The sequence below is a fragment of the Heteronotia binoei genome, chromosome 19 (assembly GCF_032191835.1).
Source record: "Heteronotia binoei isolate CCM8104 ecotype False Entrance Well chromosome 19, APGP_CSIRO_Hbin_v1, whole genome shotgun sequence".
Classification (NCBI taxonomy): Eukaryota; Metazoa; Chordata; class Lepidosauria; order Squamata; family Gekkonidae; genus Heteronotia; species Heteronotia binoei.
The window spans coordinates 3,094,516-3,121,614 of record NC_083241.1 but is presented as its reverse complement, the minus strand read 5'-3'; the positions used below and the strand labels follow the sequence as shown (position 1 = coordinate 3,121,614).

The window sequence follows — 27,099 nt, the reverse complement described above, 5'->3', positions numbered from 1 at the left end:
AAAGAAAGCAACTTTTAACTTTTTAACGCATTCTCCAAGCAGCCGGCTGGCTTGGCAAAGCAATTCGAAAGGATAAATGGCTTCTCCAAGCTAGCCAATGAGGCAGTGGGGGCTTAGAGAGCCACACAATATGTGTGAAAGAGTCACGTGTGGCTTTCGAGCCGCAGTATGGCCACCCACGGTCCAGACTTTTGCAACCTCATTGATGTGTTGCTAGAATGGCTGGCAAGCTAATCAAATGTGTTTGGTCTGCGAAACTTACAAGTAACCAGGAGTGGAATTCTAGCAGGAGCTCCTTTGCATATTAGGCCACGCCCCCCCTGGTGTAGCCAATCCTCCTGGAGCTTACAAAAAAGAGTCTTGTAAGCTCTTGGAGGATTGGCTACATCTGGGTTGTGTGGCCTAATATGCAAAGGAGCGCCTGCTAGAATTCCACCCCTGCAAGTAATCTTTTCTCACCCTGAGTCATGTGGTGTGCCTAAGCATCAAGGTCAGCTGGACTCGGATCAGTGTTCTGATTGGAGAGGGGTAGATAAAGAGTCCCTAGTGAAATCCACAGCCCTGTCCTTTCATTCCCGTACATTTGCAGGCTTTTCCATCTGACACTCAGAAGCCACCCTAGAGTGCTGCACAAAGGATTGTTTGCATGGCAGTGCCTACAAGGGTGTCAAACATGTGGCTCAGGGGCCATATCAGGCCCACAAGCAACTCACTGTCATCTGCTTCCTTCTCCCTCTCGTGCTTCTTTCTGCATCACAGCTTGCTTTGCCAGGCTTGCTCAATCGCACAGCAGAGCTACAGAACAAAGCTCCTCCCTTGCGGAGGAAGTGGGAGAAGGAAAGCTAGCTTTGCCGGGCTCTCTCAGTTGCACAGCAGAGCTACAGAGCCAAGCCTCTCTTCCTTCTGTTGGCTGAGGCTCAGCAAGCCAGTGAGGTGGATTAGGCTGAGTGTGGGTTTGTTTGTCTGTGCCCTTTATAAAGTTTCTATCTCACTGACCTGGCATTACATTTTACGACACACATGGCCCAGCCCGACAAGGTCAAGATCTGGCCCTCATAGGAGATGAGTTCGACACCCCTGGCCTACAACATTCTAGCTTTAGCCGCGCCCCACACATATCCCTGCTGTCCAGTCTAATTTGAAGGTGTGTGTGTGTGTGAAGAGCCGTCAAGTGGCAGCCAGCTTCTGGTGGGGAAGGAGCCCTGGCTCAGTGGCAGAGCATCTGCTTGGCATGCAGAAGGTCCCAGGTTCAATCCCCGGCATCTCCACTTAAAAAGATCAGGTCGGAGGTGATGGGAAAGACCGTTCTCTGCCTGAGAGCCTGGAGAGCAGCTGCCAGTCTGAGTAGCCAAGAGTGACCTTGACGGACCCAGGGGGGTCTGATTCAGTAGAAGGCAGCTTCCTGCGTGGCCCTTTGCGAGGTTTTCAAGGGAAGAGACGGACAGAGGTGCTTCAGCCGGCTGGACCGTCTAGGTCTTCAAGGTTTAAATCCCCTCAAATATTCTAAACCTGGAAAGCCCAAGTTGGTCGTTAGAGGCTCAGGATGCCCCTGCGGGTCTTCTGCCCAAACCCCCTAACCAATGCGACCCCTCTGCTTCTCACTCGTTTCCTTTGACAATGAGTCAAGAGTGGGTGAGGGACAAAACTCTCTCTAAGCTGCAGAGTCTTGTGAGCAAAAATTCTACCTCGTGAGCTCCTGGTATTCAAGTTGTGAGCTCCGGCATCAATTAGTTTGCTCTGGGGCCATTTCTCCTGAGGTGAGACGAAAAGGTGTGAGCTGGAAGCTAAAAAACTCCCTGTGAGCTAGCTCACACCAACTCAGCCTAGAGAGAACACCATTGTTTTTAGTCCAGGGGCACCTTTACGACCAATGAAGTTTAACTCTGGGCATAAGCATAACCATATGCAATGGTTGGCAAAGTCTGTTTCGATGTATCTGAAGAAGTGTATGCACTTCTTGGGTGGTGCAAGTGGAGGAGTGGGGAATCAAACCCGGTTCTCCCAGATAAGAGAGCTCTGGCTGACCCAAGGCCATTCCAGCAGCTGCAAGTGGAGGAGTGGGGAATCAAACCCGGTTCTCCCAGATAAGAGAGCTCTGGCTGACCCAAGGCCATTCCAGCAGATGCAAATGGAGGAGGGGGGAATCAAACCCGGTTCTCCCAGATAAGAGAGCTCTGGCTGACCCAAGGCCATTCCAGCAGCTGCAAGTGGAGGAGTGGGGAATCAAACCCGGTTCTCCCAGATGAGAGAGCTCTGGCTGACCCAAGGCCATTAAAGCAGTTGCAAGTGGAGAAGTGGGGAATCAAACCCGGTTCTCCCAGATAAGAGAGCTCTGGCTGACCCAAGGCCATTCCAGCAGGTGCAAGTGGAGGAGTGGGGAATCAAACCTGGTTCTCCCAGATAAAAGAGCTCTGGCTGACCCAAGGCCATTCCAGCAGGTGCAAGTGGAGGAGTGGGGAATCAAACCCGGTTCTCCCAGATAAGAGAGCTCTGGCTGACCCAAGGGCATTCCAGCAGCTGCAAGTGGAGGAGGGGGGAATCAAACCCGGTTCTCCCAGATAAGAGAGCTCTGGCTGACCCAAGGCCATTCCAGCAGCTGCAAGTGGAGGAGTGGGGAATCAAACCCAGTTCTCCCAGATGAGAGTCCGCGCACTTAAGCACTACACCAAACTGGCTCTCGAACAGTTCATGAAGAGCTCTCTCAGCCCCACTTGCCTCACAGGGTGTCTGTTGTGGGGAGAGGAAGGGAAAGGAGATTGTAAGACACTCGGAGACTCTGAGTGAAGGGCAGGGTATAAATCCAATCCCTTCCTCTCTTCGTTGTGAAACTGCACTGCAAAGCGCATGATCAACGTGTGTGGATGCACCTGGTGCTTCACCCTCTGCAACCCTGGTTCTCTGTGGCACTAGAAAAAGGAGCTCCGGCAGCAGCCAGGGGAGAGGAGTATTCTAGAAAGGGATTTGTTCGTAGGGTGCCAGAGCCACACAGAGATGTCCCTTTCCTCCTTGGCCACTTATCTCTGTAGGAAAAGAGGCACTGATGGATGCCTTGTCTTGAAGGCCATTGTCTGGTCAAGTAAATAAGGAGACCTGGGAAGCAGATTGAAGCCCCACCGGCATCCCAAGCTGGAACCAGGGCTGTGTTTTTGCCACTCCGCCGAGCAAATTTGGGGGCGGCGGGGAAGTGGGGGGGGGGGGGAGAAAGCGTGGTAATTGCCAACCGTTCCTGTTGCATTGTGCCAAACCCAGCTGATTTGCATTTCCCTCCATGCAGTGGGAAAATATTTGAGTTGACAAATAGGATATTTAACAGCACCACAGATACTTGGCAGTTCGTTATTAACAACTGTTACCGACGTGATTTATTCGCTGTTATAAAAAGGGCATTATTTTGTGAATATGATTCAGAAATTAGCTCCAGTTTAGCAAGAGGCCTTGACTGCCTGACCTCTTAATAGCCTTATAATGATGCCATTTACCATCCAGTAGCTTATTCAAGTTGCTGTGTGCAGAGATTCGTTTCGAAGGACTGATGCTCACAGATCAGACTGGGGTGGAGACGGGGCTACCGGGGAGAATGTCGGGGGCACAGCCACGCCCCAGAGAATAGAGGAAGATGGGGGAAGACGGGCATATCGGGATGGCCTTACGTCAGCTCCCTTTGCAGAACTTCCGTGGCGCTCTTTTACACCCAGGTATCCACACACTGCCCTTGCAAGCCTGGCTGAATTAATCTAATTTGTGGCACAGAACGTTGAAGGTCATGATCGGAATGTACAAGATATCAGATCTGGAAACCTGCAGCCCAAGATGGAGATGGTCAGTTTGGTGTAGTGGTTAAGTGCGCGGACTCTTTTCTGGGGGAACTGGGTTTGATTTCCCACTCCTCCACTTGCAGCTGCTGGAATGGCCTTGGGTCAGCCAGAGCTCTCTTATCTGGGAGAACCGGGTTTGATTCCCCCCTCCTCCACTTGCAGCTGCTGGAATGGCCTTGGGTCAGCCATCGCTCTGTTATCTGGGAGAACCGGGTTTGATTCCCCCCTCCTCCACTTGCAGCTGCTGGAATGGCCTTGGGTCAGCCATAGTTCTCTTATCTGGGAGAACCGGGTTTGATTCCCCACTCCTCCGCCTGCAGCTTCTAGAATGGCCTTGGGTCAGCCATAGGTCTGGCAGAGGTTGTCCTGGAAAGGGCAGCTTCTGGGAGAGCTCTCTCAGCCCCTCTTACCATCCTTCTAGTCAGCTGTGAATGCCCCAGTAGTGCTTAAGTGTTGGGTGTAGTGGTGAAGTGCGCGGACTCTTATCTGGGAGAACCGGGTTTGATTCCCCACTCCTCCACCTGCAGCTACTGGAATGGCCTTGGGTCAGCCATAGCTCTTGCAGAGATGTCCTTGAAAGGGCAGCTGCTGTGAGAGCTCTCTCAGCCCCACCCACCTCACAGGGTGTTTGTTGTGCGGGAGGAAGATAAAGGAGATTGTGAGCCGCTTTGAGATTCGGAATGGAGGGTGGGATATAAATGCAATTTCTTCTTCTCTTCCTGTCCATAGGCTCTTAGTACCGAAACTGCCTTGCCTGGTCATTCTCATTTGTCTAAAGCCCACTGCTACGTCTGTCCTTGGGGCCTGTATGAGGCTTCTTTCCCCGTCAGATCGATCTTTCAGGTCTCTTTCAGGGCTGCTTAACATTCTGCGGCTTCCTCATGAAGACACCACAGCAGGTGGACCGCAGCCAATTATTAGCCTGTTATATATTCCAGACAGGTGATGTGTTGGTCATGCTCAGAGGCGAACTTGTGAGGCAAAAGGATAACTTGCGATCCGAGTAAACGTTTGTAAATAATGTTATGCAAAGGTGTTTCAGTTACACAATTGTATTGGATAGTACAACAGAGAGAGAGCTGTCCCTGGAGAAAGTTAGGGGAAGACCTCCTTGAACACTATTGGGTCTTGCTGGCATAGGGACCCGAGAGCTACTTTTCACAGTCTCGTTACCAGGACAGAGAGTCCATTACTGCAATAGCATGTCTCTGTTCATGCTTATGAGAAAGAGTCTACAACACTAAGATGGATGGCGAGACGGATGATAGACAGACTAGATAGACAGATAGATAGACAGACAGACAAATAGAGAGATGGATGGATGGATGGATGGATAGATAGATAGATAGATAGATAGATAGATAGATAGATAGATAGATAGATAGAGAGAGAGAGAGATAGAGAGAGAGAGAGATAGAGAGATAGAGAGAGATAGACGGACAGACAGATAGACAGACAGACAGATAGATAGACGGACAGACAGATAGACGGACAGACAGATAGACGGACAGATGGACAGATAGAGAGATAGAGAGATGGATGGATGGATAGATGGATGGATGGATAGATAGACAGACAGACGGACGGACAGATAGACAGATAGAGAGATGGATGGATGGATAGAGAGATGGATGGATAGAGAGATGGATGGATAGAGAGATAGATGGATGGAGAGAGAGAGAGAGAGAGATAGATAGATAGATAGATAGATAGATAGATAGATAGATAGATAGATAGATAGATAGATAGATAGATAGAGGACTTTTAGACCACCCTTCCCTTCAAGCAGGGCTCAGGGTGGCTTACATCAGAATGAAACACAATAATTTGAAGTAATTTGAATTAAATCAGTGTTAAAATGTAATGTAAAATGTAATGTAAAATTTTATTTATATCCCGCCCTCCCCCGCCAAAGCAGGCTCAGGGCGGCTAACAGCAATGCAGTTCAATATAAATTAGTTCCAAGATGGCAAATAATTTGAATTGAAACTGAAGCTCCCCCGAAGCCTCTAAAGGGCAGGAGAAGGGAGGGGTGAGAGCCCCAGATTGCTTGCCACCTTCTGTAGCAGCCATGCACTGTTGCGGTTTCAGCTCCCATAATATTTATTTTATTTCTCCAAAGCATTTCTGTGCCACACCCAAATAGGGTCCCCAAGGTGGATTTCTGCCGTTCTTCTCAACGGGCACATCCGCCTAGGAGCTGAAGCTTGGCATACTCCTCCTTCCATGTTCACAGCTCTTCCTTTCCCCACCCGTCAGCATCGGTGTGCATCCACAATGCCCAGAACTACATTTTGCTGGTCCTAAAGGTGCCCCTAGACTCAAACTTTGTTCTGTGGCTTCAGACCAACACGGCTGCCCACCTGAAGCATAAGAACATAACAGAAGCCATGTTGGATCAGGCCAATAGCCCATCCAGTCCAACACTCTGTGTCTCATAAGAACATAAGAGAAGCCATGTTGGATCAGGCCAATAGCCCCTCCAGTCCAACACTCTGTGTCTCATAAGAACATAAGAGAAGCCATGTTGGATCAGGCCAATAGCCCCTCCAGTCCAACACTCTGTGTCTCATAAGAACATAAGAGAAGCCATGTTGGATCAGGCCAATAGCCCATCCAGTCCAACACTCTGTGTCTCATAAGAACATAAGAGAAGCCATGTTGGACCAGGCCAAAGGCCCATCCAGTCCAACACTCTGTGTCACATAAGAGATGCCATGTTGGATCAGGCCAATGGCCCATCCAGTCCAACACTCTGTGTCTCATAAGGACATAAGAGAAGCCATGTTGGATCAGGCCAGTGGCCCATCCAGTCCAACACTCTGTGTCACATAAGAACATAAGAGAAGCCATGTTGGCTCAGGCCAGTGACCCATCCAGTCCAACACTCTGTGTCACATAAGAGAAGCCATGTTGGATCAGGCCAGTGGCCCCTCCAGTCCAACACTCTGTGTCACATAAGAACATAAGAGAAGCCCTGTTGGATCAGGCCAGTGGCTCATCCAGTCCAACACTCTGTGCCACATAAGAACATAAGAGAAGCCCTGTTGGATCAGGCCAATGGACCCTCTAGTCCAACACTCCGTGTCACATAAGAACATAAGAGAAGCCCTGTTGGATCAGGCCAGTGGCCCCCCCAGTCCAACACTCTGTGTCTCATAAGAACATAAGAGAAGCCATGTTGGCTCAGGCCAGTGACCCATCCAGTCCAACACTCTGTGTCACATAAGAACATAAGAGAAGCCCTATTGGATCAGGCCAATAACCCATCCAGTCCAACACTCTGTGTCACATAAGGACATAAGAGAAGCCATGTTGGATCAGGCCAATGGCCCATCCAGTCCAACACTCCGTGTCACATAAGGACATAAGAGAAGCCATGTTGGATCAGGCCAATGGCCCATCCAGTCCAAAACTCTGTCTCACACAGTGGCCAATATATATATACACATACACACACACTGTGGCTAATAGCCACTGATAGACCTCTGCTCCATATTTTTATCCAATCCCCTCTTAAGCTGGCTATGCTTGTAGCCGCTGCCACCTCCTGTGGGAGTGAATTCCACATGTTAATCATCCTTTGGGTGAAGAAGTACTTTCTTTTATCCGTTTTAACCTGACTGCTCAGCAATTTCATTGAATGTCCACGAGTTCTTGTATTGTGAGAAAGGGAGAGAAGTACTTCTTTCTCCACTTTCTCCATCCCATGCATAATCTTGTAAACCTCTATCATGTCACCCCGCAGTTCACGTTTCTCCAAGCTAAAGAGCCCCAAGCGTTTTAACCTTTCTTCATAGGAAGTGTTCCAAACATTTAATCATTCTAGTTGCCCTTTTCTGGGCTTTTTCCAGTGCTATAATATCTTTGAGGTGTGGTGAGCAGAATTGCACACAGTATTACAAATGAGACCGCACCATCGATTTATACAGGGGCATTATGATACTGGCTGATTTGTTTTCAATTCCCTTCCTAATAATTCCCAGCATGGCGTTGGCCTTTTTTATTGCAATCACACGCTGTCTTGACATTTTCAGTGAGTTATCTACCACGACCCCAAGATCTCTCTCTTGGTCAGTCTCTGCCAGTTCCCAACCCATCAATTTGTATTTGTAGCTGGGATTCTTGGCCCCAACGTGCTTTACTTTGCACTTGGACACATTGAACCTCATCTGCCACGTTGATGCCCACTCACCCAGCCTCAACAGGTCCCTTTGGAGTGCCTCACAATCCTCTCTGGTTTTCACCACCCTGAACAACTTAGTGTCATCTGCAAACTTGGCCACTTCACTGCTTACTCCCAACTCCAGATCATTACTGAACAAGTTAAAGAGCATGGGACCCAGTACTGAGCCCTGTGGCATCTATCGATTACTTCTTTACAGTGGCCTCGCAAATACAAAATATGCCCATCTGGGTTCAAGAAGTGATGCCTTGCCTCTCAGCTCAAAGAAGAGATGGTGCTGCAGTTACACCAGAGGAGACATGCCTGTAGTTTTGTAGCTAGGTTTGAGACCAGTAGCACCTTAGAGTTTTAGATCCCAAGATCTTCTATGCTGAAAATCTTGCTGGTCCCTGAGATGCTTCTTGACTCAAATCTAGCTCTTCCACTGCAGATAAACTTAGCTGTCCTCTGAAACCGTAGTTTTATGGGGGTGAGAGCCAGTTTGGCATAGTGGTTAAGTGTGCGGACTCTTGTTTGGGAGAACCGGGTTTGATTCCCCACTCCTCCACTTGCAGCTGCTGGAATGGCCTTGGGTCAGCCATAGCTCTCTTATCTGGGAGAACCAGGTTTGATTCCCGACTCCTTCACTTGCAGCTGTTGGAATGGCCTTGGGTCAGCCATAGCTCTGGCAGAGGTTGTCCTTGAAAGGGCCGCATCTGGGAGAGCTCTCTCAGCCCCACCCACCTCACAGGGTGTTGTGGGGGAAGAAGGGAAAGGAGATTGTGAGCCGCTCTGAGATTCAGAGTGGAGGGCAGGATATAAATCCAGTGTCTACTTTTTCTTCTTTATGAGAGCTTCTGTGAAAACGTCTCTTATGTGTCCGCCTTGCATCTTTGCTCGTCAGGTGTGGGCTATAGACCTGGATCTCCGCTACAGCGACCACCTGGCTTCGACGCAGGTCTTGCTCTATGTAACCAACGGGAAGCTGGACAGCCGGTCAAGTCGCTTCGAGATACAACTGGCTCCCAGGAAAGTCAAGTTCTGGCAAGTCCAGAAGGAAGAGCCCCAAACTGTAAGCAACTCCCTCTGAGGAGTTTGAAGTCAGTTACTTCAGCCTAAGACCCAACTGACAGGCAAACAAGGGTTTGAGAGTCGGTAGTGCAATGGGTTGCCAACATTCAGGTGGGACCTGGAGATTTCCCGCTATTGCCATCAGATCAGCTCCCCTGGAGAAAATGGCCGCTTTGGAGGATGAACTCTGTGGCGTTGTACTCTGCTGAGGCCCTTCCCCTCTCCAAAACTTGCCCTCCCCACGCTCTACTCCCCAAATCTCCAGTTATTTCCCAATGGAGAGCTAGTTTGGTGTAGTGGTTAAGTGTGTGGACTCTTATCTGGGAGAACTGGGTTTGATTCCCCACTCCTCCACTTGCAGCTGCTGGAATGGCCTTGGGTCAGCCATAGCTCTGGCAGAGGTTGTCCTTGAAAGGGCAGCTGCTGTGAGAGCCCTCTCCAGCCCCACCCACTTCACAGGGTGTCTGTTGTGGGGAAGGAAGGTAAAGGGGATTGTGAGCCGCTCTGAGACTCTTCGGAGTGGAGGGCGGGATATAAATCCAATATCTTCATCTACCTCACAAAGTGTCTGCTGTAGGGGAGGAAGATAAAGGAGATTGCGAGCCGCTCTGAGACTCTTCGGAGTGGAGGGCGGGATATAAATCCAATATCTTCTTCTACCTCACAGGGTGTCTGTTGTGGGGGAGGAAGGTAAAGGAGATTGTGAGCCGCTCTGAGACTCTTTGGAGTGGAGGGTGGGGTATAAATCCAATAGCTTCATCTACCTCACAGGGTGTCTGTTGTGGGGGAGGAAGGTAAAGGAGATTGTGAGCCGCTCTGAGACTCTTCGGAGTGGAGGGCGGGATATAAATCCAATATCTTCTTCAATCCAAAGTTGGCAACCCAGGTCGCCCCCCACTGTTCTGTTGATCTTAAAAACTGAGCCGACGCAGAACAGTAATGCCTTTTCAGGTTAAATATCTACTTTGACTTGTTAATCAGTTACATTTAAATAAATCTGCATATTAGCCAAACCTTACCATAACTGATGCCGTTCCGCACTGCAGTTCAGTTCCGTGGGGTTTCTGCAGACGGGCATCCGGGTGGGTTGTGCCTTATGCCAAGGCGTGGGAGAAGGAGGCGTCATTTGCATTTCCTCCCATGGCAACCCAAAAGCCTTAGGCTAGGCCTGGGGTGCTTCAAGATCTGATTAATTTTGAAGCCCAACTCATTATTTTAGATGGTTTATTCATTGCAAGCCTGCAGTAACACAGTCCCATAGTACAAGAATTTCTGAGACTAGAACATTTTCAAATACAGATGTATTCTGCATTAGCGGAGCACCCATTGTTGCGCCTCCTTGAAATCAGGTTTGGTCTTTAGCTGCCTTATCTTCAGATTCAGTTCCCGTGGCCACTTTAACATGGTTTGAGCTTGTTGACTTTGTCTAATGTCCAGTGTTTGGGAGCTTTGGAGTGACAGTTGTGGATGCATCTCTATCAACTTCTGGTGCAGTGGATACCCTGACTTTTGCTGGTGTTTCACTCCGAAGGCAGAAGCGGTAGAGCTTGCCTACCGTGGAAAAATACATTTGGAGACCTCTTAAGAACGAACATAAGAGAAGCCATGTTGGATCAGGCCAACGGCCCATCCAGTCCAACACTCTGTGTCACACAGTGGCAAAAAAATTTTATATATATACACACACACTGTGGCTAATAGCCACTGATGGACCTGTGCTCCATATTTTTATCTAAACCCCTCTTGAAGGTGGCTATACTTGTGGCCGCCACCACCTCCTGTGGCAGTGAATTCCACATGTTAATCACCCTTTGGGTGAAGAAGTACTTCCTTTTATCCGTTTTAACCTGTCTGCTCAGCAATTTCATCGAATGCCCACGAGTTCTTGTATTGTGAGAAAGGGAGAAAAGTACTTCTTTCTCTACTTTCTCCATTCCATGCATTATCTTGTAAACCTCTATCATGTCACCCCACAGTCGACGTTTTTCCAAGCTAAAGAGTCCCAAGCGTTTCAACCTTTCTTCATAAGGAAAGTGCTCCAGCCCTTTAATCATTCTAGTTGCCCTTTTCTGGACTTTCTCCAATGCTATAATATCCTTTTTGAGGTGCGGCGACCAGAACTGCACACAGTACTCCAAATGAGACCGCACCATCGATTTATACAGGGGCATTATGATACTGGCTGATTTGTTTTCAATTCCCTTCCTAATAATTCCCAGCATGGCGTTGGCCTTTTTTATTGCAAACGCACACTGTCTTGACATTTTCAGTGAGTTAGAAAGGTTGAAACGCTTGGGACTCTTTAGCTTGGAGAAACGTCGACTGCGGGGTGACATGACAGAGGTTTATAAGATAATGCATGGGATGGAGAAAGTAGAGAAAGAGGTACTTTTCTCCCTTTCTCACAATACAAGAACTCGTGGGCATTCGATGAAATTGCTGAGCAGACAGGTTAAAACAGATAAAAGGAAGTCCTTCTTCACCCAAAGGGTGATTAACATGTGGAATTCACTGCCACAGGAGGTGGTGGCGGCCACAAGCATGGCCACCTTCAAGAGGGGGTTAGATAAAAATATGGAGCAGAGGTCCATCAGTGGCTATTAGCCACAGTGTGTGTGTGTGTGTGTGTGTGTGTATATAAATAAATAAATTTGGCCAGTATGTGACACAGAGTGTTGGATGGGCCATTGGCCTGATCCAATATGGCTTCTCTGATGTTCTTATGTTCTTAACCGTTGGCAACCCTGTCTCCAAAGCCCGGTCTGCAAAGGAGCTACCATTTGAATGCAAGATCAGATGGTCTGGAAGCTCTTTTCTGCCCATCACTTCCAAAAAAAGGTGTCAGAATTTTGTGATTCAGAAGCTAATGAGCTCCTGATCTATTGTTCTAGTCAAGCCACCCCTTTGAGTTGGAGAGGAGTAAATTAGATGTGATTAGTCCCAGTAGTACGTGTTTAAGAAATGAAAAGTAATCAAGTAGCAACTTTTTAAATTAAAATTCTGTCAGGGTTAACGCAAATTTGTCATTCCCGGCCTGTGATTTCCCCACCTGCACATTTTTATTCCTTTGACTCTGGCTTGCCCGGCAGTAGACGCCAAAGGAAAACGCACCCTCGAATCGAAGATACTTTTTTTTTTTAAGTCCAAAGAAATAAACAGGAGACAAATCTTTTTACAGCGCATGATCTGTAATGAATGATTAAGTAAAAACACTTTATGTGAAATTATGATGTTAATAATGCTTCCGTCCCGGCGAATTTATTACACGTACATTAGGCCGCTCACTTTGATTTTGATAAAATGGAGCGGTGACCGAGTGCGAGTGATGGTTTTTATTTTTAGAAATCTCCTCTGCAAGAGTAAATTTCCCGGATACTGCTGCTACTGTAATTATGTACAAAACCAATCACTCATTATACTTAGGATACATTATCTTTGAGACAGATGAGGCTAAATAAGCAAGACATTAATAATTCATCCGGCAGTTCATTATGCATGTGTTTGCCTCCTTTGGTAGCTGAAATAAGCACCCCATCAGACTGATGCCCGCACTTAAACAATAGCTCTGCGTTTATTGCCGCAGCACTCAAATTTACGCTTGTTAAACTGCTACTTGGATTATTTTATCAAGCATTCATTTATTTTATTGGTTGCCGCAAATAGACGGTTGGAATCTCGGGATACCTGACTTCCCAGTGGGTAGACACTCTCTGCTAAACCTCGGCTGGATTTCTCCCTGATGCTGAGCAAACCAGAGATTAGGACCCTGGCCAAACCGGGGACTCTGCTGATAACGCTGCCTGCCAACCTTCATCTCCCGCATACTTTGTTTCCATACGATACTGCACATGCGCTCGCAGATCTGCACGCTTAGTAGCAGTGGGACTGGAGCCACGGCATGCGACAGCTAGCCCTCGAGTGACAGGCTGGGAAGGGGGTCGTCTCATCTGCCTTGTCTGTTTTCTTGTCTTGGCTCTGAGGGCCAGACTGGAAGACTTCTACAGCCCCTCTGAATGCCTGGATTTGAGAACACTCCAAAATAACTCAGTTACTTCACACCAGGCCTCAGATTCAGCAGGAACTCACAGGAGCACAGCTCCTGAACCTTTTTGATGGGCCCCCTCTCCTCCTCCCACCTACCTTAGCAGTAGTATGTGCGAAAAGGATCTAGGGGTCTTAGAGGATCATACCCTGAACGTGAGTCAACAGTGTGATGCGGTGGCTAAAAAAGGCAAATGCAATTTTGGGCTGTATCAACAGAAGTCTAGTGTCCAGATCATGTGATGTGATGGCATCGCTTTACTCTGCTCTGGTAAGACCTCACCTGGAGTATTGTGTTCAGTTTTGGGCACCACATTTTAAGAAGGATATAGACAAGCTGGAACGGGTCCAGAGGAGGGCGATGAAGATGGTGAGGGTTCTAGAGACCTATGAGGAAAGGTTGAAGGAGCTGGGGATGTTTAGCATGGAGAGGAGGTGGCTGAGAGGTGATATGATCACCATCTTCAAGTACTTGAAGGGCTGTCATATAGAAGATGATGTGGAATTGTTTTCTGTGGCCCCGGAAGGCAGGACCAGAACCAATGGGTTGAAATTAAATCAGGTTTTTAAACAGAGTCTAGATGGCTGACAGCAATGAAGATCCTGTGCATTTAGGGGGAGGTGTTTGTGAGTTTCCTGCATTGTGCAGGGTTGGACTAGATGACCCTGAAGGTCCCTTCCAACTCTGTGATTCTATGATTCTACCTTGTCCGTTGAATAGGAGGTGCAGCTGCATAACAATCCCTGGATTAGGAGAGCGGGCAGCCAGCCAGCCCCCAGGGGCTTTGCTACGCCCCAGCAGCCCTCATTAACCCCTGGAGAAGTCCATGCTACCTTTTCTCCACTTCTTATTTGATTTTGAGCAGCGGGTGGCTTGCTGGCCTTTTGACTGGGGTGTGTGTGTGCTTAGGAGAGCCCCAGGTGAGCGAGGCCTGCTAGCCAGCTCAAACAGGCCTCGCTCACCCGGGGCTCTCCTTTCTTGCGTTGGGTTGCTTTTGGCTGGTGAGGGGGGCAGCATATGCTAATGAGTTATGCTGATGAGCTCCACCACCTATTTTTCTACAAAAAAAAAGACCCCTGCTTCACACAATATATCTATCAGAAGAAAGACGAATAGGAAAACAAAGTCCTCAACCAGATTTGAGGATTCTCCTGTTTTGCCCTGTGTGTATTTATAGACATAGGATCTCACATGGATCCCACTGAAATAAATGGAGACTGTTTGCGGGGGGGGGGGGGGGGTTGTCCTTGAAGTGGTTTGGCAGATACCAAGCCCAGCAGTTTGAGAAACGGTTGGCCCTTCCACCGCCAATTTCTGCAAGAAGCAGAGCACCGTTTCGCTTACACGTTATTATTTACCTCTTTATTGAAGCGGCACAATCAATAGTCCTTTGCTGAGAAATAAAAGGTGAGAAAACACATCTTGGGCTAAAACTCTGTATCGATTGGAGTGTTTTGCTTTAGATTTCTGCCAGGGCTCACACTGCTAAGGAAACAATTATTTCAAGAGTTCCTAGGTTCTAACATCATGCTTATTGAGGTATTTCTGGAAAAAAAATTAAATGAATAGCCAATTCTAATGTAATCCTTCTCCATTCTGGGGGAATTACTTTTCAGGGCGCCAGACCTTGCGTCTGGGGAGGCCTTAAGTGAAAACGCAAACTATAAAAGGATGTTCACACGATGTTGCAATTTCAGAACAATTGGGACAGGGGGAGTGTTGGGTTAAAAGCTCCACTCTGCCATGAGGTTCATTGGGTAACACTGGACCATTCACTGTTTCGTGCTCTGATCTACATCACAGAGGTTATAAGTGAGTGGGGAATAGGGCAGTTCCCCATGAAAGCAACCGTTAGTTTCTCGGAAGAAGGATGGACTATAAAGGCAGTTAAACTTTGTGGAGAGCCTCTCAAATTTTCAAAAAGACCTCAAAAGAATTTTTTTTTTTAAATTTAATTTTTAGTTTATACCCCGTCCTATCCCACAAGCGGGCTCAGGGCAGCTTACAGCATTAAAACAACATTAAAATGAACAGGCCTCAGATTCAGCAGGAGCTCACAGGAGCACAGCTCCTGAACCTTTCTGAGGGTTCCCCCTCCTCTCGGAGAGCCAGTTTGGTGTAGTGGTTAAGTGTGCGGACTCTTATCTGGGAGAACCGGGTTTGATTCCCCACTCCTCCACTTGCCCCTGCTGGAATGGCCTTGGGTCAGCCAGAGCTCTAATAGAGAGCCACTTTGGTGTAGTGGTTAAGTGTGCAGACTCTTATCTGGGAGAACCGGGTTTGATTCCCCACTCCTCCACTTGCACCTGCTGGAATGGCCTTGGGTCCGCCATAGCTCTGGCAGGGATTGTCCTTGAAAGGGCAGCTGCTGTGAGAGCCCTCTCCAGCCCCACCCACCTCACAGGGTGTCTGTTGTGGGGGAGGAAGGTAAAGGAGATTGTGAGCCGCTCTGAGACTCTTCGGAGTGGAGGGCGGGATATAAATCCAATATCTTCATCTACCTCACAGGGTGTCTGTTGTGGGGCAGGAAGGGAAAGGAGATTGTGAGCCACTCTGAGACTCTTTGGAGTGGAGGGAGGGATATAAATCCAATATCTTCTTCTTCCCCACCTACCTTGTCCATTGAATAGTAGGTGCAGCTGCATAACAATCCCTGGATTAGGAGAGCGGGCAGCCAGCCAGCCACCAGGGGCTTTGCCACATCCCCAGCAACCCTCATTAACCCCTGGAGAAGCCCATGCCACCCTTTCTCCACTTCTTATGTGATTTTAGGCAGCAGGTGGCTAGCTAGCCTTTTGACTGGGGAGGGTAGCCTGGGAGAGCCCCAGGCGAGGGAGGCCTGTTTGGAGTGGTTGAATCTCTCGCCAGCCCAAGCAGGCCTCGCACACCCGGGGCTCTCCTTTCTTGCATCGGGTTGCTTTTGGCTGGGAAGTGGTGGCATATGCTAACAGATTATGCTAATGAGCTCCACCACCTATTTTTCTACAAAACAACCCCTGAAAATGAATCACATCAAAATTAAACATCGTAACTACAGATATATCAAATCAGATCTGAGAACAGTAATCCATACATTTGGCAGCAGACCACACAACATCGTGTAGGCTGGAAGCTTTCAGCACAGCTTGAGCACCTTGATGGTAGAATGCTGGGGGAGCGATGACTTCACAGGACGCCCGCTGGATCAAGTAGAAGAGCTCCATCTTACAGGCCCTGTGGAACTTGGATAGGTCCCGCAGGGCCCGGATCTCCAGCAGGAGCTCATTCCACCGGGTAGGGGCCATGACCGAAAAGGCCCTGGCCCTCGTCAAATAATTTGATTTGTTGCAAAATAATATTTAAATAAAATGATAGGAGTTAAGTTGTTTGCGGTTCCAGAGCTTTTGGATTACGCGCGACAAAGTTTCACGTTTGTCTTGAAATTGCAGAGAAAGATCCCTGCTCTAAGCACACAGGTAGTTATTTCGTTTAGCAGTCGCGTAAAGCCCCCTCTGTTCGTTCTCTCGGTGTCAGTGAGGGCCAGTTCACGTGACTGTAGAGCCGTCAGGGTAATGCAGTCTCGTTTGCGAAATGTGCTTATAAAGCATTAAAGTACTGTATGATGGGTTCCCCCTTGTGTTCCCTTCTTCTGGGCTTTCCTACTGTGTTTGTGTTGCCAAAGCTGAAATTTGCTTGTTTGAGGAAGTCAAACATCACGGCAGTTCTTATAACGACCGCTCAAAGAGTCAGCTGCGCTGAACTTAAATGTTCTCTTCTCTCCATCAAGCCAGAAACCTGCCAGCTTTCCCTCAAAGGAAGCTGTTTCCCCTTTTTCTTTTCGTGCCAGGCTTCCGTGGCCAGTCGCTACGTTGTCATGAGCAGTTCGATGAGGCACACGAGCCTTTCCTTCATCTACTACAGTGTTTTTCTCCAGATGTGCAAGGCTCATGGGATTGGATATGACATCCAGGTAAGAAGCTTCGAGTTAGATGAGATAGCCGGGAAGCGGAACAGTGTGCAGAAGTCGGTTCATCTGAGCTCCACAGACTGACAAGATAGCAGCAAAGCGGTTGGGCTAGAAACAGGGTGTTGTTCCAGCAAAGGCCAAAGTCTTAACTGGGAGGCTTCAGTCCTGTACGGCTGGCAGGGCTTGGATGCTTCCAGAACACTTTGGTCTCGATGTGGCCATGGAGGCAAAATCTGCAGCTGATTCTGGGGCAGTTGGAGGGCAGCTGGGGAAGGTTAGCCGGTTTCCTGGGGCTCTTGCTGGGCTTTGAGAGAGCCGGTTTGGTGTAGTGGTTAAGTGCGTGGACTCTTATCTGGGAGAACCAGGTTTGATTCCCCACTCCTCCACTTGCAGCTGCTGAGATGGCCTTGGGTCAGCCATAGCTCTCTTATCTGGGAGAACCGGGTTGGATTCCCCACTCCTCCACTTGCAGCTGCTGGAATGGCCTTGGGTCAGCCATAGCTCTCTTATCTGGGAGAACCGGGTTTGATTCCCCCCTCCTCCACTTGCAGCTGCTGGAATGGCCTTGGGTCAGCCAGAGCTCTCTTATCTGGGAGAACCGAGTTTGATTCCTCACTTCCTCACTTGCAGCTGCTGGAACAGCCTTGGGTCAGCCATAGCTCTCTTATCTGGGAGAACCGGGTTTGATTCCCCACTCCTCCACTTGCAGCTGCTGGAATGGCCTTGGGTCAGCCAGAGCTCTCTTATCTGGGAGAACTGGGTTTGATTCCCCACTCCTCCACTTAAAACTGCTGGAATGGCCTTGGGTCAGCCATAGCTCTCTTATCTGGGAAAACCGGGTTTGATTCCCCACTTCTTCACTTGCAGCTGCTGGAATGGCCTTGGGTCAGCCAGAGCTCTCTTATCTAGGAGAACCGGGTTTGATTCCCCACTCCTCCGCTTGCAGCTGCTGAAATGGCCTTGGGTCAGCCAGAGCTCTCTTATCTGGGAGAACCGAGTTTTATTCCCCACTCCTCCACTTACAACTGCTGGAATGGCCTTGGGTCAGCCATAGCTCTCTTATCTGGGAGAACCGGGTTTGATTCCCCACTCCTCCACTTGCAGCTGCTGGAATGGCCTTGGGTCAGCCAGAGCTCTCTTATCTGGGAGAACCGGGTTTGATTCCCCACTCCTCCACTTAAAACTACTAGAATGGCCTTGGGTCAGCCATAGCTCTCTTATCTGGGAGAACCGGGTTTGATTCCCCACTCCTCCATTTGCACCTGCTGGAATGGCCTTGGGTCAGCCAGAGCTTTCTTATCTGGGAGAACCGGGTTTGATTCCCCACTCCTCCATTTGCACCTGCTGGAATGGCCTTGGGTCAGCCAGAGCTCTCTTATCTGGGAGAACCGGGTTTGATTCCCCACTCCTCCATTTGCACCTGCTGGAATGGCCTTGGGTCAGCCAGAGCTCTCTTATCTGGGAGAACCGGGTTTGATTCCCCACTCCTCCATTTGCACCTGCTGGAATGGCCTTGGGTCAGCCAGAGCTCTCACAAGAGTTGTCCTTGGACGGGCAGTTTCTGTGAGAGCTCTCTCTGCCCCACCCGCCTCACAGGTTGTGGTGGAGGAAGTGAAAGGAGATTCTGAGACGCTCTGAGACTCTTGGGATTCAGAGTATGGGACGGGATATAAATCCAGTCTTCCTTAATGTGAACTATGCATCAAATCTGTTCTCTAAGATCCACAAGGGTGTCTCTGGCCACAAGGCTGCCACTTTTGAGATCGTATTGAGCCCCACACGAGAAGCGCATGGTCCAGATTCCCAGAGCTGCACCCTGTGTATTTCTTTGAAGTAGGAGCCGCATCCTCAAATTTAAAACCTTCTATTGATGACACAGATGCTGATTCCTTCCCCTCCGCTCTCCGCAGGAACAACAAGGAACAATTTTTACAATTTTCGAAGACCGGAACAGGCACAGATTTGGAATGCTGTAAGTTGGCAAGAGAGAATGGTGGGACTGATGCTGTCAAAGACTCCCAAGCGCTTGTAGACACCTCGCCAGATATATATGGCCTTAACTAAGCAGGGGTCATTTTGTAGAAATATAGGTGGCAGAGCTCATTCGTGTAGCTCATTAGCATATCCTCTCCTCAGCCAAAAGCACCCGATGTAAGAAAGGAGAGCCCCGGGCGAGTGAGGCCTCCTTGGGCTGGCTAGAGATCCAGCCAGCCCAAGCAGGCCTTGCTCACCTGGGGCTCTCCTTGCCCCTCCCCCACAGTCAAAAGGCCAGCAAGCCACCCGCCACCCAAAATCACATAAGAAGTGGAGAAAGGGTGGCATGGGCTTCTCCAAGGGTTAGTGAGGGCTGCTGGGGATGTGGCTGCTGCCCGCTCTCCTAATCCAGGGATTGTTATGCAGCTGCACCTCCTATTCAGTGGACAAGGGAAGTGGGGAGGAGGAGGGGGAACCCTCAGAAAGGTTCAGGAACTGCAGTCCTGTGAGCTCCTGCTGAATCTGAGGCCTGTAAGTGAGCAAGTGGAACCACGCTTAGAGCATCTATAAGGTGAGCTAGATTTGAGTCCAATAGCGTCTTAGAGAGCAACAAGGTTTTCAGAGTATAAGTTTTCCAGAGTCCAAGCCCCATTCATCAGAGAGTAGCAACTCACTTGTGTGTGAAGGGGGTCTCTGCTGTCACCGCAAAACAGTCGGCAGGCCACGCCCACCCCTTGCTTAAATTGTTCAGCTCTTGCTAGGAACAGTGGGACTTACGGAGGACAGGTTTCCAACAGAATTCTCCCGTATTATTAATACATTGGTGTTTCATAGCACCAGCGGTCAGCAGATCACATACCGGATATCCAGAACGAGTTTTGAAAAGCAGTGGAATTTTGCTCAGAAATTACTAAGCCTCTTCTCTGCTGCTTGATTAATAAAAATTATTTATTACACAAATCCTTTCTCCTGACAAGTTAAAATGGAGGCTCATCTTTCATATCTCCCTGAAGATTGCCACCTTATGAGATTGAAAATACTCATTAAATTCTGCCGGCTGACAGGCCCAAATGAGAGGCCCGATTGTTTTTAGGCAGGCGAATGGAATCATTGGCAAAGTCATTTGTTTGGATATCATTAACAGAACAATTGGAGAACATCTCCAGGGGGTCCTGATGACCTTTGCCCACCATCTCTTCATCATCTATCAAGAATTATCAGCACCTAATATGCATGCCGAGACCAATTTTAAGGTGAGGTGTTAATTAACTAACGATCCCAGTTAAATTTTCTGTTCGAGGACAGAAAACACCTCATGCTGCATCGTAAACAAGCGTTAAGCCATCCCAGGTTTTGCAGCCGTGAGGGTCAATATGGTGAGACTCCCAGCGAATCTGTTAGTTAAATTTAAGAGTTTTTGATGTGACAACGTAGATTTGCTTCAACTGGAAGCTAGTGGAATATTTGAAAGGAGGGCCTCACTCCGGGGATACCATCAGCTGCAACAGATATTAGATTTGCACCTTAAATTTGTCTGTTCTTGGGGCAACTAATTGGAAAGGCAAAAATTCTTCAGGTTCTCCTCCCCTGAGTTACTGATTTATAAAAGGAAACCATGGAGAAATTTAAAAACATATATGTTAATAAGCAGGGTTGCCAACTCCCAGTCGGGAAATACCTGGAGGTTTTGGGGTAGAGCCTTGGGAGGCAGGGTTTGAGGGGGGAGGGACTAAAAAGGTCCGCCTCCCCAAGTGGCCATTTACACCAGGTGGACTTTTTTGCCTGGAAATCAGTTGTAATCCCAGGAGATCTCCAGCCGCTAGCCGGAGAGAGGTCACCACTGGACCATATAAAAAACAACCTAGAGGTTATAGTGACCAAATAACTATGCTATAATTGCAGCAATAACTGTGAAATAACAATATACAGCGAGTATCAAAATTCTTGTAAAGGGGAGTCCCGGTGTATGGGAAGTCGACTTGACCAGTCCTGCTTCAATGATTCTTCTCGCATAGGGTGCTCCATAATAAACTTGTTGCTTAGAGACGTAAAAGTTCAGTGTCAATTATAAGCAAAACTGCACGGAAATTTCACCAATCCAAAAGGGGCTAAAAAGGTCTCCAAGTAGATTTTAACCAGCGCGACGCTAAAAAAAAAAAGGCTCAAGGCAACCTAGAGGTTGGCAACCCTGTACGCCTGATATCCGTTAATGGGTCGTTCTCTTGTAAATCCAAAAGCTACACCAGCGTATTGCCCGTTAAGTGTGGAGGACTCGGCTGCAAGATTCTTGGTGAGAAATACGGACAGCCCTCCTACAAACCCTCCTAGGCAATTGTGGTAGAAAATCACTGTCAACGTGCAGCCAACTCACAGTGATCCTATAGAGCAAGGGTGGCCAAACTGTGGCTCCTGGAAGTCAAGGAGGAACAGTGCAGACTGACTCTCCAGTATTCCCTGTACTGGTCTTATGGGTACTGTTAATACCAGCTTTTGTTCTTTAAAAAGTCCCCTTCTAAAACGGTCATGTTATATAGTGCATACATATATGAAGATATGAAGCTGCCTTCTACTGAATCAGACCCTCCTGGGTCCATCAAAGTCAGTCTTGTCTTCTCAGACTGGCAGCGGCTCTCCAGGGTCTCCAGCTGAGGTTTTTCACACCTATTTGCCTGGGCCCTTTTTTAGTGGAGATGCTGGGGACTGAACCTGGGACCTTCTGCTTCCCAAGCAGATGCTCTACCACTGAGCCACTCTCCTTCCCCATGTATTTTATCTTTCTGTGAAAAGAAAGTATTAAGGGTTTTAATAAAGACTTACGTGTAATATTTGTTCAGGTCTTGAGTCCCTCAAACATCTAATGTGTATTGTACGTGGCTCTTACCTTAAGCAAGTTTGGCCACCCCTGCTATAGAGTTTTGAAGGCAAGAGACATCCGGAGGCGGTTTGCCCTTCCGAGGGCGACTCCCTAGTTTGTAAGTGCTTGATACCGCTGCAATCCAGTATGGTAAAGTAGAAGGGATGGCATCCGGCAGTGTGAAAGCGGTTTAACCTCTGTTGTTTGACTCTGTTGCAGGGTGCAGTCCAAGATATTGAAACCATCTTGGGAGTTGCGGAACAAAACAAGCTGCAGTTTGAAGAAGAGGAACAGGAGGCCTCCAAAGCACAGGGTCTCACGAAATAGATAGTTAAAAACCTTAATTAAAAGTCACCTTCCGTTATCACCCATCTCCTCCCTGCAGGGAAAACTATCAGTCGCAAGCCCCATCATGCCGACACCAGAGGCTTGCGAGTTCTACTGAGATGGGGCTTTTGATTGGCCTATCCTGGTCAGGGTGGTAGCGTTCTTCAGACTGCTCCCTGTGAGTGGTGCTGGAGGTAGAAAGTGTCGTCATGTTGCAGTGGGCTTACTAAGGTTGCCAATCCCCAGGTGGGGGAAGGGGATCCCCCGGTTTGGAGGCCCTCCCCCCTCTTCAGGGTCATCAGAAAGCGGGGGGAGGGGAGGGAAATGTCTGTTGGGAACTCTGTTATTCCCTATGGAGATTTATTCCCATAGAAAATGATGGAGAATTGATTCACGGGTATCTGGGGCTCGGGGGGGGGGCTGTTTTTTGAGGTAGAGGCACCAAATTTTCAGTACAGCATCTAGTGCCTCTCCCCAAAATATCCCCCAAGTTTCAAAACGATTGGACCAGGGGGTCCAATTCTATGAGCCCCCCAAAAAGGTGTCCCTATCCTTCATTACTTCCTGTGGAAGGCAGGCATTGAAAAGGTGTGCTGTCCCTTTAAATGTGATGGCCGGAACTCCCTTTGGAGTTCAATTATGCTTGTCACAGCCTTGATCTTGGCTCCACCCCAATGTCTCTTGTCTCCACCCCAATGTCTCCTGGCTCCACCCACAAAGTCTCCTGGCTCCACCCCCAAAGTCCCCAGATATTTCTTAAATTGGACTTGTTAACCCTAGGGCTTATAGAGACTCTGTAAAATTTTCAAGGCCCAGAGGTGAACAAAGGTGGTTTGCCATTTGCCTTCCTCTGCGAAGCCACCCTGGGCTTCCTTGGTGGTCTCCCATACAAGGACTAACCAAGGCCAACTCTTGTTTCGCTTCCAAGAGGCTGGGCCATCCCGCTCTGTGAGCAGATCTGATAGACTGGTAGCTGCCAGCTTTTGCTCAAAAGCTATGAATAAGATCCTCCTGATGTGTTGAAAGTTCCACTGGAGCCTGCTAGTTGTGCAGGGTAAACTTTCAGCTCCTGTGAACACATAGTGTGAGTACCACAGGGCTTGTATCACATGAGAACCGCATCATCTGTTTCTGCTTTTGATTTTCTGTTGTTTCCCATGTCTCCTTGGGGAAGATCTTCATTTTCCCCATACCCTGCGGCATTTGACAATGGAAAAATGGGCACATGCAGGGGTCGTTTTGTGGAAAAATAGGTGGTGGAGCTCATTAGCATAGCTCATTTGCATATGCTGCCTCCTCAGCCAAAGCAACTTGATGCAAGAAATGAGAGCCCCGGGCAAGCGAGGCCTGCTTTGGCTGGCTAGAGATCCAGCCTGCCCAAGCAGGCCTCGCTTGCCTGGGGCTCTCCTGGGCTGCCTCCCCCCTCGTCAAATTGCCAGCAAGCTGCCCATTTCCTAAAATCACATAAGAAGTGGAGAAAGGGTGGTTAATGAGGGCTGCTGGGGGCATGGCAGAGCCCCTGGTGGCTGGCTGGCTGCCCACTCTCCTAATCCAGGGATTGTTATGCAGCTGCACCTACTAGTCAATGGACAAGGTAGGTGGGGAGGAAGAGCAGGGGCCCTCAGAAAGGTTCAGGAGCTGTGCTCCTGTGAGCTCCTGCTGAATTTGATGCCTGGGCAGATGTATTTTTTACTAGCTATCCATGACTTCACAGAAAATTCCTAAGATGAGTGCTGTGTCTAGGAAGTCCCATCAAAGATGTCTTAAAATATGAATTTAGAGGATTGCGCAGGAAACAGTCAAAGAGTGGGCTGTGCTTTAGACTTTGTTCCCTCCATGTCGTTATGTAAATTAAGAAAACTGCTTGAAAGGGCATTGTAGGAGACAGAAAAGGAAAGCATATTTGTTGTATTAGAATGTGATCGAGCCAGAGCTATAAGGAAAAGTAAAGCAAGAGATGGACCACACAAGCTGCCAGAGCTCTGCCATGGGATGCACCTAGGCAGCCTTTCCTCCAATTCTGTGACTCAGCTCACAACTGTCTATAGCCCACTTCTCAGAGCTGAGCCATGTCTGTTTTTTTTTTTTTAATTGTTTAACAAGAATAACAGCCCAATCCCATACAGGTATATGCAAGTCAAGTCCCATTAAGCCAGTTTGATGTAGTGGTTAAGTGTGCAGACTCGTATCTGGGAGAACCAGGTTTGATTCCCCCCTCCTCCACTTGCAGCTGCTGGAATGGCCTTGGCTCAGCCATAGCTCTCGTAGGAGTTGTCCCTGAAAGGGCAGCTGCTGGGAGAACTCTCTCAGCCCCACCCACCTCACAGGGTGTCTATTGTGGGGGAGGAAGATAAAGGAGATTGTGAGCCACTCTTGAGACTCTGAAATTCAGAGTGGAGGGCGGGATATAAATCCAATATCTTATTCTTCATCTTCTTCATTGTGTTCAGTGGGTAGGTGATCAGAGGTTGCCATACACTTATTTAGGAGTAAGCCCCCACTAAACAAAAGAAACATACATAGAATTGCATTGTTAGGAGAGGAGAAAATTCTGTGACCACGCAGTGACTTTGGAGGGATATTCATCTGCTTTCAGGTTTCTCAGAGCTGACCTGAAGAGACTCTTTACTTCATGCATCTTGAAAACAAAGAATAAAATAGTGTATCTATTGAATATGGGAAGAATATGGCATTTAAAATTTTCTTCCTTTGAAGATGGTCTTCTTAAATTATAATTTATTTATTCCTGTAGGTTAAACATCTGCTCTTTTCCGCAAGCCACATCTCTTTTCCGCATCTTCATTACGTTGCCAGAGCCAAACTGCAGTAAATACTTGTCAAGCAACAAATAGCGTTTGGGACTTTTGGAGAACCATCTTTGCAAAAGATATATGGATGCCAATCTGAATCATAGACTCAAAGGGATACTAATCTATTCTTCCAATAAAATGCAAATGTGTTTATTTTTGAAAAGTAGTTTGGTCTTGTTGTTATTGTGAAGGTCGATAATTTCTCCAGTTTGGGTACATGAGCACATCTCAGGGGGTTACACCTATTAATTTTGCTGGTCTGGGATCCCACTCAGTAGTTTTAATTCTTTTGATGGATAAAATACAGATTTATCAGCAGTACATTCAGAAGGCAAGAAGATACGCTGTGCATTCTTCAAGAGCTGGAATAGGATTATCTAGGAACTCAGCCGCTGGACACTGTTGTCCTTTATTTATTTAGAAATTCGTTTGTTTATTAAATGTTTATTTTAAAATTTCTATCATCAGTGTAGCTCATCTCCAAGGCAGTTCACAACATCAGTTTAACCATCATAATACAACCGAATCAAAAACCGTCGTGAGACAGGGAAATTAACAATCATCTCAACCAAAAGCTTGGATCAAAAGAAATATCTTTAACTGAGGTAAAAAAAAAATGTGTCAGTGTGGGTGCCTGTTGAATAAAAGACAAAAATATATTTGTATCCCAACAGAAGTTCTGGAACTGAAGTCGAGTTGCCAACTCCAGCCTGAGAAATTCCTGGAGATTTGGGGGCAGTTCCTGTGGAAGAGGGTATTGGGGAGGGCTTTCATCGAGAATCTATGGCAGGGGTGTCAAGCATGTGGCCCGTGGGCCAGATCAAGCCCCTGGAGGGCTATCAGGCCCACAAGCAATTCACTGTTGCCTGCTTCCTTCTCCCCTTGCTTTCTTCTGCATCACAGCTTGCTTTGCCAGGCTTGCTCAGTTAAGCTACAAAGCAAAGCCTCTATTTTCTCCATTGGCTGACCAGCACATAAAGCAACTTACGTACAAAAGCTCGCAATGCCCAGCCATTTCATGTTTTCCTCTGCATCTTAGGCTCAAAGCATCGACCATGAGATTTCTGTAATGAATATCAGTAAATCAAAAGTAGACGTGCAACCTACACACCTGCATAATGCCTGAACAGCATACTCAAGTTTGCTACAGCACAGATTTTGATGCAATAATTCAGAGCGAGAGGCGTCACGTATCAGACTGTTAAAATATTACAAGAGTGCTAATGTTTTAAGCATGTTTTATTTAAAGTTTTTTTTTTAAAAAAAACCCTTTAAGAAGAAGATGATGATGATATTGGATTTATATCCCGCCCTCCACTCCAAAGAGTCTCAGAGCGGCTCACAATCTCCTTTACCTTCTTCCCCCACAACAGACACCCTGTGAGGTGGGTGGGGCTGGAGAGGGCTCTCACAGCGGCTGCCCTTTCCAGGACAACCTCTGCCAGAGCTATGGCTGACCCAAGGCCATTCCAGCAGGTGCAAGTGGAGGACTGGGGAATCCAACCCGGTTCTCCCAGATAAGAGAGCTCTGGCTGACCCAAGGCCATTCCAGCAGCTGCAAGTGGAGGAGTGGGGAATCAAACCCGGTTCTCCCAGATAAGAGTCCGCACACTTAACCACTACACCAAACTGGCTTTAATTGTGGTTGTGTCTTTTATAAAGTTTATATCTCTGCTACCTGACATTGCATTTCATGACACACACAGCCCAGTCCAAGATCTCATTTATGCGAGATCCAGCCCTCATAACAAATGAGTTAGACACCCCTGATCTATGGGATACCACCGTTTGCCATTGACAGCTGTCATTGCCACCAGGGGAATTGATCTCTGTAGTCTGGAAATCTGTCATAATTCCAGTAGACCTCCAGGTCCCGCCTGGAGGTTGGCAAGGCTAGCACTGAAGCCTGGCTTTGAAAATAGGCCCTGGAGCTGCACGTGGCATAAACTGAGCTTGACTGTAATTCTAACCCACCAAAGCAGGTGGCTAAAAAAAGAGTTGCATTTTGCATTAGTGCAGCAAAAAGAAGCTACCCTCCCATGTTGGGAGGAAAGAGGAAGACTTGACGATCCAGATTTTTAGCGCATCCTTCTCC

The 27,099-nt window shown here is 48.0% G+C and overlaps 1 protein-coding gene across 1 annotated transcript in view; it reads left to right on the top strand.

The window, feature by feature from the left end:
* The window catches only part of IQCH (IQ motif containing H), a 136,490-nt gene extending 111,395 nt beyond the window's left edge, over positions 1–25,095 (top strand). The window contains exons 17-22 of the mRNA XM_060260239.1: positions 8,885–9,052; positions 16,920–17,042; positions 18,950–19,011; positions 20,158–20,266; positions 22,087–22,197; positions 24,947–25,095. Coding sequence (XP_060116222.1) covers positions 8,885–9,052; positions 16,920–17,042; positions 18,950–19,011; positions 20,158–20,266; positions 22,087–22,194 — 570 coding nt within the window. The 3' untranslated portion in view covers positions 22,195–22,197; positions 24,947–25,095. The remainder of the gene's footprint in view (positions 1–8,884; positions 9,053–16,919; positions 17,043–18,949; positions 19,012–20,157; positions 20,267–22,086; positions 22,198–24,946) is intronic.
* The last annotated feature ends 2,004 nt before the right edge of the window (positions 25,096–27,099 follow it).